The 11,878-nt window shown below is 39.0% G+C and overlaps 1 protein-coding gene across 1 annotated transcript in view; it reads left to right on the plus strand.

Annotated features, from left to right (window-relative positions):
• The first annotated feature begins 9,533 nt into the window (after positions 1-9,533).
• LOC101857673 overlaps positions 9,534-11,878 on the plus strand; it is a 10,876-nt gene continuing 8,531 nt past the window's right edge. The window contains exons 1-3 of the mRNA XM_005107339.1: positions 9,534-9,800; positions 10,777-10,931; positions 11,688-11,794. Of these exons, the coding sequence (XP_005107396.1) occupies positions 9,534-9,800; positions 10,777-10,931; positions 11,688-11,794 (529 nt within the window). The remainder of the gene's footprint in view (positions 9,801-10,776; positions 10,932-11,687; positions 11,795-11,878) is intronic.

Genomic DNA, 11,878 nt, shown 5'->3' on the forward strand with positions numbered 1-11,878 from the left:
CCCATCTGTTTTAGTGCTCTAATAAACTGTTGTTTGTCTACCACTGCTTCTTTTGACTTTCATTTTTTTCTCCATAAGAGCAAGATGTTCAAGTCCTGAATGTCGATCCAAGTTTCCCAGAAAACTGTACTTTGTCCTATTTTGTTTGTTTGAATAAAGAGAAGCAAATTGAAACAACCATTGTCATTCAGATCTGGGAGAAGGTAAGACAGACAGACAGACAGACGGAAAGAAACAACAGAGCGAAAGTAAAGAAGTAGGGCATACCAGTGGCGCCCTCCAACCACCTGCGTTTGTCTCAGTAGGAGCTAAAACTTATTTGTGTCACGACGTGGTAGAATCAGGCGCTCGTCAATTTTTGGGCACCTGGAGTTATGGATATTACTTTAAAGCTTGTTCATTTGGCCATCTTTTGATGAAACAAGTGCACGCCTATCTTGAATAGAAGTCGAGCTATTTGCGATTGAAGAAGTTCGGTGTCACCTGGGTTTAGAGATAAAATTAGCTTGAAAATGGCGGCCAAGGTTTGCTGATTTTCAAAACTTGAGAATCCTTGCAAACTGAAAACTTACTTAATTTGTGTTGTGCCGTCAGTCAGTGTTTTTCCGTAAGATTCACGCAGAAATATGTTTTTAAATGGGCATCTAAGGTGTTGGTCAAAAAACAAAAATCAGAAGAAAAAAAAGTAAAACTGGAGGAAAAATGCGACATCTTCAATTTCATTATTTTGACTAGCCCCATTAATTAACTCTTAGTAAGTACTCTTCCTTCATACGCAGCCAGCTTTGTCGTCTATTTTTGCAACATCATAAACCTCCCTATAGTAACAGTTAGAGTTTTTAAAGGCCAGATTCCCACTCAACGGAAAGCCCTATGCGCATTACAATCTATAATAACCCTTGCAGACCTGATCTCTCTCTCTCTCTCTCTCTCTCTCTCTCTCTCTCTCTCACTTTTTTAACTCTCAGTGGAGCACAGGCCATCAACAACATTATTCCTGCGAAGCCTGCCCTGAGCATCCTTTTCTCTCTATTCTGTTTCCATTATGTCCCCGCTTTTTCAATTTCCGCTTGTACCGCTCGCCTCCATGTCATATTAGGTCTTCTCTTCTTACGTTTTCCTTGTGGGTTCCACGTTAAAGCCTCCCTGATGATGCTTGTCGGGGGTCTCCTCAGGGTGTGTCCAATCCATTTCCTTTTCTTCACCTGTATGTCTTCCTTTACTGGCCTTTGGCTTGTTCTTTCCTGCTGACCTGATAGCATTCTGAAACTTTCTCAACTTCCTGGGAAGCATACAGTGCATGATGCCTTTATTGTCGCCGAAACACTTCCATACTAACAAGATATTTCTCTTCTATGGCCGCGTACCCATTCATACTTGGATCAAGTGAGGAAAGTTCGTGCAAAGTGTGCTTCCCAAAGACACAACGTCGTGCCGGAGCCTGAACCCACCAACCTGCAACCTCACGATTACGACTCCGGTAGCCTAACCACTAGACTACCGAAGCCACAACTCCGCTCCACGCTTATAATAATATTATTTCACCTGTTTGCGCAAAATCAGCATTAAACTGAGAAGAACTGATAGATACATGTAGTAAACATACAGCTTGATTATTGATAAGATGAATTTGCTGAAGTCTGGTTGAATAAAGAAAATAATTTATTATGACTTTAAACAACCAGGTGATGCTGTGAGCCAGCTGAACTGGCGTGCACAGTACTATAAGGTACAACTACATGACTGAGCGCAAAAAGTGACTATAAATATCCATTTTAGGTCGAAATGGAGTAATCGATAAGTATAGTGAAATTTAAAAACCGCTCTTTTACCTCTGTAAATATCTAAGCCGTATAGCTTCATTCGGTATCGAGATATAGTGTTCCTTTTTGACTATGTTATAGAGATTTCAATATTGTCGAAATTATTAACTCATTTTCTCCCGAAACTGCTACAAGTGGATATAGTCACTTCTTGCGCCCAGCCGTCGAAATATGCAATTGATTTAGCTTCATCAAAGAAATCAAAGGAGTGTAACAACACAGAACTAATTGAAGTTGTTAGTCATTAGACGCCCATCTAATGTTACCGTCATGACGATACGTTTTCGTTTCTAAAATGTCCTCCTTTCACATCCTTTCCTGCTCTCTAACAATGATCTGTCACCTGCGTTCGTCTCCACTTTCTTTCCTCTCCTTTTGTCCTTTATCTGTTGACCTCTCCTCTGGGTTCCGGACTTTTTCTGCCGACAATCTACTGCTACTCCTTGGCTCTTTCTTATTGCTGTTTTTTCAGCCACACCCCTTTTATCAAAAGTCCCAAGGCCTGATTTTTGTTGCGGCCGACAGGTCGGACAGTTTGTCACGTCTGCTGCCCGCTTGTGATACAATTCTCTGTTCTAAACTTTAAAAAAAACCTACGTCTTAACGTTTAAATGATATAAAATTCGTAACCAGCGTGTCATCAACATTAACAAAATGACTCGCTGGTGACTCTTTTGCTTGCTGGATTTTGAAGGTCACAAAAAAGAAGTATTCTTGCTGCGATTGCTTCATGTATCATTTTCTTATCACACAGAGGACGAACAACTGTCAGTCTTAGCTGAACGTGCAATAGACCCCTATTACAGGCCTGACGGCGTCTACGAGCTTTTCCCTTTCGTCAACCCGCAGCCACATCCCGAATCGTCAGCTGCATCCTTACCTTTGACATGGGTCAAACTTCACTCTATTTATAGGTAGTTACCGGAACATGTATTTAGGCGAAGTGATGTGCCGTGATAGTCGCAATATTGAGATTGTTTTGGTCTCTCTTTACCCATCATCACGCGAATTTGTTGGTGTTTTTCCCTGGACTCTGCCTTTACTAAAATCTCGAATTTGGATCTAGTTGTAATCTAGTTGCAGGTTGCAGATTTCTGGAATCCAGTACATTCAGGAGATTTTTAAAAATTGCACTAGACTCTAATAGTAGACTCTTCTACTTCTCTACTTTTAGATTTAAACCTTCAAGATTACAAAACCCAAGCCTTGGCTTGTAAATGTTAGGTTTCATTGTTAAAAGTGTTGTTTAACACAAAGTCTAAGAAGTTAGCAAACGGGTGAGATTTAACATTGGTGGAGCCAACACTGAACAAAGCCGGAACTACTTTTGTGAGCTAACCTGTGCAATGTTCCGCTTTTATGTTGTTAGTTTTTTTTCCTTTATGTGTGTTGCTTTTTGTTTATTATTATAGCGAGCAAACCTAACACATTTTTCTAACGAAATGATGCTGAAATTGACGTTTGTATTGTCAATAAGAGATCATGTTTACTCATTTAATCTTCTAAGTAAGGAATAAAACGAACACAGGTTCAAGATTGTCCTAGTGACTATACCAGTACTAGATCTTGATTTAGATTTAGTGGCACTTAGTCTAATACTCATCCCTTTTAGCAAAAAAGTAGATGTAGATCTAGACTAGCCTAGGTCACAACCATACAGAGGCCTAAAGAATAAAAAAATGTAAACTGGGCCTAGGATTTAGATATCTAGATCTAGATAGATCTAGAAAAATTTAATATGTTTTTATCTGAGAATGAACATATTCTTCTTGTGTGCTTTGATATGCAAAGTCTAAAAGGGATGAGTATTCGTTCTAGGTGCCACTGAATTTTGATTTAGATGTAGTATAGTGGAGCCACTAGGACAATCTTAAACCTTTGTTCGTTTTATTCCTGACTTCGATGAATAGAGGACTAATCATGATCTCTTATTGACAATATCAAAGTCAATTTCAGCTTCATTTATTAGAAAAATGTGTTAGGTTTGCTAACCTCTTAGACTTTGTGTTCAACAGCACTTTTAACAATGAAGCCTTACAAGCCTAGGCTTGACCTTTGTAATCTTGAAGGTTTAAATCTAAAAGTAGGGAAGTAGAAAAGTCTACTACTAAAGTCTAGTGCAATTTATTAAAATTTTTGAATGTACTGGATTCCAGAAATCTGCAACCTGCAACTAGATTACAACTAGATCTAGATTCGAGATTTTAGTAAAGGCAGAGTCCAGAGAAAAACATCAGCAAATTCGCGTGATGATGGGTAAAGAGAGACCAAAACAATCTCGATATTGCGACTATCACGGCACATCATTTCGCCTATACATGTTCCGGTAACTACCTTTTTTTTTCTTTTTTTCCCCCCTTGCCCATTTCTATGAGATTGACGCCATCTGATTAGTAGGAAAAAGTGCATATGATTGTGTCCAATAGTGTATTACATGCATACTTAGTATATCAATTAACTGTAACAGCGGATAGAGATTCCAGGATTATAGATGTAAGTCATTGATCTGAGAGATGTGATGATTTTAACATTAATAGTGGTGATGAGTGATGATGAGGGATTTCGTGTAAGTACTGTTAGCGTTAGTCCTATCTTCCTCTGCTCCAATGAGTCACGAGGGACGTGGGCACCCTCTATCCCGTTCCCTACTGGAACCATCTTTACGGTCACCATGAAGTTCCGAAATGGTGGGCTCAGTCTCTGCTAAGGTGACATCGTTAGTGTTAGCCTATTCTATCGGGCCGGTAACTACCTATAAATAGATTGAAGTTTGATCGATGTCAAAGGTTGGGATGTTGCTGACGATTCGGCATGTGGATGCGTCTACGCAAAATGTCCCTGTCAAAGCTATTCCTATTACAGACGAGCAGCACATTTACTTACACTGTAACTAACCACATGATTATTGTTATATACATAATTGAAATATCATTGTATATCACATTTTTTAAGTCAATTGTTGTCTTATACGAATAGGATAAAAATGTGGCACCAGGAAAAAGGACACGGGACAAACAAAATATGCTTGCATTTATACAGCTGGGAAACTAACAAAACAATTCAACGAAAATTAAAACGTTTCCCCACAAAGAAACTTTTCAAACTATTTTGTTCATAACGTGGAATTGATTTATTACAAATAATTAAGTGTTGGAAAGAGAGCTGGAATTGAAGATATTAACACAACCATAAAAAGGAGACGACGGAGCTATTCGGGATAGGTCATGTTCTAAGGATGCCAAAGACAAGATTAACTTATCAGACCTAGTTTCGGAGACCAACTAGAAAAAGAAAAAGAGGAAGAGCAGCTGAAAGCTACAGAGGCACGATTAAGAATGAGGCAATCACCCAAGACCTGAATGTGCCGAAATTGGAGAACGTGGCCAGGAAGAGGCAAGTATGGCGCTGACTGCTCTCCGCCTTATGTACCTGACGATATAGGGAGAAATGGTGAAATGGTATGGGTTTTACGCCCCTATCAACACTATTAGGTTATTTAAAGGGCGGGACCTCCTAGTTTAACGTCCGAATCCGATAGGACCAAGTGGAAAGTTCGTGTAAAGTGTCTTTCCCAAGGACACAACGTCGGACAGAGCTGAGGCTCGAACCACCGAACCCGCAATCTCACGATTACGAGTCCGGTAGCCTAACCACTAGACTACCGACGCCACGATACAGGGAGAGAGTAAGTAGTAAGTTAGTAGGTTTATATAGCACATGGCTATTATTATTCTTGCTCTCCGGAGTCTTCAGTATGCTCTGTGATTGGAAACAAAAAGAATACACGAAGATCTAAAAGCCATGTCTACTTTTACTTCAGTCAAAATCATTATTCCCACAATTCTCACCCCCTCCAACAGGGAGACAGTGTGACAATGTGACAGATCAAATCACGCTAAGTCACGGACAGGATTTGCATCAAGGGCTATTTCGCGGTAACTGACGGGACATTTAGACTACACTTTCTTACAGTGACTACACTGTAATTCAATAGTAATTAATTTATTTCAACTTTAGATGGCCAGAACATTTGAAAGAAATATCATTAAAAATCAAATTATTATATGTAGTCATTGAGAACAAAATTATTTTATGCCAATGCTGCTTTTAAAAACTAAATTTTTACTCTATATTTTAGAAAAGTCTATCATTTCGACTCGCAAAGCGTAAACAAGCCGTTCTGTGAACTCACAGGAAAATACCAAACTTGCACTCCGCACGCTCATATGACGGTATGCTATTGTGGGCACTGTAAAACTTATACAAAGCAAAACTCTCACGATACTTTCACAAACTACCTTTCTTACACTCCATCAATAATTTCTCTCAGTATTCATCTCCCCCTTTCCCTACCCCCCCCCCCTCTCTCTATTTATCTCTCTCTCTTTCTCCAACCACCAACTGCCCTTCCCCACCCTCATTTATCTCTCTCTCTCTCTCTCTCTCTCTTTCTTTCTCTCTCTCTCTCTCTCTCTCTCTCTCTCTCTCTCTCTCTCTCTCTCTCTTGTCCTCTATTTCTCCTTTAACACCCCCACCTTCCCTTCAGTCTTTTCCCTCCTATAATTCTCTCTCGACACAGTAAAAGCAGAGTGCCTTGGAGAGATTAAACGAGAACCCCATCTATGGGGTAATGACTCACACCCAACACTTTGATTTGTGGTCAGTCAAGTCTTCGGATGCTAAAGGCCCGGGATAAACGCCCTCTAATACACACCTATAAGACTATTGGTAATCCTGCCTTTGAGTCGGAGGCGCTAACGTGCTTTGAGCGATATGGGTTCAATTCCCGGCCGGACCTGGGGAATAACAGAATAGTATCTCATAATTACTGTCAATAAAATAGTACAATGCAGGGACTGACGCGGTCTAAACAGGGTTAGTTTTGGTTTGGTGTGATTGTATTTGTGTGTGTGTGTGTGTGTGTGTGAGTGAGTGAGTGTGTGTGTGTGTGTGTGTGTGTGTGTGTGAGAGAGAGAGAGAGAGAGAAAGTTAGAGAGAGAGAGTGAAAAGAGAGAGAGATTTGTGTGTGTGTCGGAATGTGTTTGTGAGTGTGTGTGTGTGTGTGTGTGTGTGTGTGTGTGTGTGTGTGTGTGTTTGTGTGTGTGTGAGTGTGTGTGTGTGTACACGCGCGTGAGTGTGTGTGTGTGGGGGGGGGGGGGTAAGTGTTTGTGTGTGCTTGTATGTGAGGGGCGGGGGTGGGGGGGTTGTATATTTTTGTGTTCGGCTTATCGAAAACTGACAGGTTGTAACATTAAACACTAGTTTTTGGTTTGAATGGACACTGAAGAAAATGATATTGAGCATAGACATCTGAAGAAAATAAATAACAACAAACTGAACTGTACTAATTTATAGAAAATTATATAGAAATTAAAAATAAAACGCATCTGCTAAGGGAGTGTTTCCTGTTTTCATTCATAACCAAAACAAATACAGCCCTCATGTCATTTCAATTACTAATCAACGTTCACTAAAAGTAGATGTCGAAACTGGTGCTGATAAATAAATCAATATTGGTTTTGTCCCTCAATAAGTTGTTTTGGAAAATTATTTGCCACTGCCTTTTCTATGAAAGTAAAAGCATTCCTAAAATACAGTGATTATAAAGAAGTTGTCTCCACAATTTCTGAGGATATGAAAAATATTAACGTAATAATATGTAAGAGCGAATAATCTTGTTATGTGCTGTTTTTGATTTGGTCTTTTCATCTTTTTCCCCCCGTGCTATATTTTTGGATAAAAAAAAAAAATGCAAACACTGTCTATCATACCTCATAGAAAATCAAACTTCAAATGTAAAGTGAAGTTGATTCTTTTCAAACGACCACCTCTGACCTCGACCATCACTAAAACAAACGTCCTCTTCTCACTCACCTAGAGCTTTTATCAATGTTATAACAACAATGTAAAATATTTTATAAAAAATGACCACTCCTTTCCCTCCTCGACATTGGGTGGTTGACTCAAGCAATTTCGTCTGTAATTCTTTCTCTTTCTCCTGGTGTGATATGCCCGTGATATTTAAGTTCTCCCTCTCTCCGCCCAGCCAACCCTTAGACAACAATAAGACCGACTCATCCGAGTGACAATTTGCCTGAGCTCAAAATCCTTCTCGTTCGAAACCCAATCTGGAACAAAAACATCTTTAATCCGCTGTGAATCACACAATTTGGCTCTCATAAAATTAAGCTCCTACGATTTAAGCACTCTTGACCTTGACATTGATTTGTAGCCCCTTATTTCATAACGAAATGAGAGCGAGATAAAAGTACACCCTACCTTGTGTTTGCTTTCAGATTGTCTGTGTCACTTCGCTTGGTATACGTGGCTTCTGTTCTTTCTGCCGAAGGTTTCATATAACATTGCAAGTACTGTTAGTGTTGCTATCTATCTATCTATCTATCTATCTATCTATCTATCTATCTATCTATCTATCTATCTGTCTATCTATCTATCTATCTATTGCGTCTTCGTTTAAGCAACAATCAATGAGAATATTCTTAATTACAGTATTCAGCACTTATAGATATTGTAAAATGTACTCCAGAAAGCAATTTTTAAAAAAGGGTATGTATACGTAAATTACCTGTCCCTTGTTGTAGTACCAAAACCCTTTTATGGTCTTTTTTTCTAATTTAAAAATATTAAAGTCGTTAGGATTTTAAACGTTGCGAATAATGCGGAAAATACTTTTCATCTTTTAATTCGCATGAGCTTTGTGTAAATATTTTAGTAACTGATTTAATGAACCATACCTGTTAATGTATGGTTTTGTTTTTGGAAGGTTTTCCCTTTCTTTGTTATACAAGGTTTTTCTTTTGAGTGATTGCTTGCACGTGGATTAATAAGATTTATATTCACTTTCAGTTACTTCTTACCCATCACTCAGTGACAGTTGTGTAGCGGTTAGGTTCGTTGTCGGTGCAAGCAGAATGGGAGTTCAATTCCCGAATGAGGAAGTTTACCTATCCAGTATCTTATACGTCTTAAACATACATCGGCGATCATTATATGCATCTTGTCTCTCTGCTCGGATACTCTGTAGAAACCTTTGTCATTCTGTGTTGTTTTTTTAAGAGTCACACATCCGTTCAAGTTTTCTATGTAATTTTATCGTATTATTGGTCTAACTCTGCTATCTATATTTCAAGTTAAAGCAAGTTATCCAAGGCTTCATTTCAACGTAAGTGTCCCAAGAACGTTATTTGCCTATTCATACCTTTAAAAAATAGGGACTGACAATCCTGTTTCATTTAATTCATTTTGTTTCCAAGAAACTATAAAGTCTCCTAAAAGACAACAGCTCAGTTTGTATGATACTGGATTACGTATCAGATGGCCCAAGTTTAAATCCCAAACTGGGCGTTCTTCAACTCGGGTCTTATTGAGGAGTGTTCAAGGCATTGATCCAATTTGGTCTTTATCTTTTGGAGAATTACGTTAGATTCGGAGGTCTAGCTTCTTAAATAACCTAACAGTGCTAATTTGCTGAACTATTTTTTTCTTTGACATCCTCTCTCGAAATTAAGGTTCGAGGTGTGATCGCAGTGTTAATAGAGGCGTTAAACTTACTTGCACCCAGACACTGTATTTAATTTTTAAACCCTCCTTTCCAGTACTCAGAGTCGCATAGAACAGTCTGTCCAACCTTAGCTTCTTCAGCACTGTTTCCGACTTCTTTTATTTTCATTTCTTTCAGCGATAGACAAAATGACGTCACTGCATCATCTGCTTTATACCGCATTCTTCCCACTTCTCCTGTTTTCCTCGTCTGTGTCGCCCCAAGCCACCAACGATCTCACGAGAGTACCGGAAGCGGAGGGCGCCCTAGTTGTGTCTGCCAGCTTGGCTCTCATTCAGGGTTCGTGCGTGTTCTCTCACGACTTCCTGTTCCTCAGACGTCTGGCATATGTGGCCTCCAGTGACGGAACCAGCCCGAACACGTACAGGCCAGGTTATCACGGTGGCATCTGGCAAGTAAGTCACTGTTTTAAATAAAATGGTTTAAAGTATAGTTAGCCCCCCCCCCCCAAATCTACCCCCAGCCCCAATGAGTAATTAAATATATAGCGGAAAGGATTTTATGTTGCTGTTGTTTTGTTTTGTTTTTCCGTTGTGGGTTTTTTTAAGGGGTGTATATACACTACTTTCATCAAAATTGTTAGGAAAAAAATAAATGTTTTTTATCACTAAAATTGCAAATGCAATGCTTTTTTTAATAGGTAAAATAGAACGCAACGGGGAATTTGGCAGACACTTTTACAACGGATGAGTGACCACCCCGCTCCTCCCACATTTTTAAAAAATTGAAAAAATCCCCACCCAATGTCTGTAATATAACATTTCTGTTTGCACACGAGAAAAATGAGTTGCGGGGCCAGAATCAACGCTGTCTCCTATCGTTAACAATTTACTTTCATTGTCTATTGAAGCTTTATCCCCGGAGTTTTATTTCGGATAGTTTCATTCATAAAGAAACTATATTATGCATTCGTGATCGGAATTAGTTTTCACTGGCAGATAAGGGATCAGAATGCAAAAAATAAACGTTGAACTAATTATCTTTACATTTTATGCCTCGGCCAAGGACTCTCGGCCTATTACGGTGAACAAGAGATCGAACCTAGGACTCTGGACTCCACGTTTTAAGTCCAGCGCCTTGACCATTTTCTTTAGAAACAATCATCGCTGCTAAACCTCAAACAGAACCACCCCTCGTTTTTATTCTTTCTCAAGTGCAATCATTGTTTACTACTTATTCAAAGGCTCTAACCCACTGAAAATTTCAATTAAAATAAAATCTATTACTAATAATATCCTGTTGTTTTCCTTCCGTCCATCTTTTAAAGTTCATAAGGCAGGATACTCTTTGTTTAGCTCTCTTTATTTTATTTTTTTTTCTTCAACGAGAAAAAAATATATTAACTCAAAAGTAACAAAATCCTTCCTTCAGATCTCAGAGGAGAATTTCACCCAGACTCACCATGTGGCGACTGTTGACTACGACAACATGCTCAAAGCTCTACAGGTCAACTGGACACAGGCTGAGTGGTCAGACCTAAGAAAACCACTTTACTCGGGGATAGCTGCCATGTTGACTTTAGAGAGGTGAGGACGCTGACCTGCGTCCGAAAAGATTCAAAATGTGGCTTTGGCCATCTAGTGTTAACCGTCGAACTGAAAATCTTGACCTTGCAGGTTCGGGGTTTAAAGCTCAGTTCGGCCAGACGTTATATTATGTCTAAGTAAAAGCACTTTGAACGAATTTTGATCACTTCAAGCAGGTGTTAATGGGTACCGGCTATAGACAGCGAAAGAACTTGTCAGTGTTTTAGTGCCATCAGCGCTTTCAAAATTGCAGCTTGAATTGTGTTCAACACAGGAAGTTGAGATTGTTTCAGAATGCTGTCGGGTCTGCAAGGATAATGATAAGTATTGTAAAACGCATAGAGCTTGTTCCTATTTTTGATACAGTATCAAGTGTATACTATTAATAGTCCCTGTCTACTAGTCTCTTTGGGCCTGAGAGATTATATAAAAGAATTATTTGTACTGACATACGTATTAAATTCTGTTAAGTTTGTTTATTTGCTTTGTTGTTAGTTTTTTAAAATATACATTAGTTTATAGTATGTTGCTGTTTTTCAACAGATCAAAACCTTTTCTCTTAAACTGAAATGAAAATCTCGTAAATTTGGTAACATATTTGAAGATGCAATAAAATAACACACCGTTTCTTATTTATACCGATAACAAGAAATTTGAATTTACAAAAAGAAATAAAAAAATAATATGTACTATTATTAGACTTCATTGTGTTTTGACCCTGACTCCATGATCAACCCGCGTGCTGCAATCCCCTAGGTTTGGTCCTATCCCACGAGACGCCACCGAGCAAGCAGAGTTCTACGAGCAACACCTAGGTGGTCAGGCCAAAGTGTTTACGGACGCAGTCTCCAAACTCAGCACTGGTGAGAAGTACATATTATATGGCAGTTCTGTTCTTCGCGCCATTCTAACTTACTTACTTCATAGTAATACATGTAATAATAATG

Source organism: Aplysia californica, unplaced genomic scaffold (assembly GCF_000002075.1).
Source record: "Aplysia californica isolate F4 #8 unplaced genomic scaffold, AplCal3.0 scaffold00593, whole genome shotgun sequence".
NCBI lineage: Eukaryota > Metazoa > Mollusca > Gastropoda > Aplysiida > Aplysiidae > Aplysia > Aplysia californica.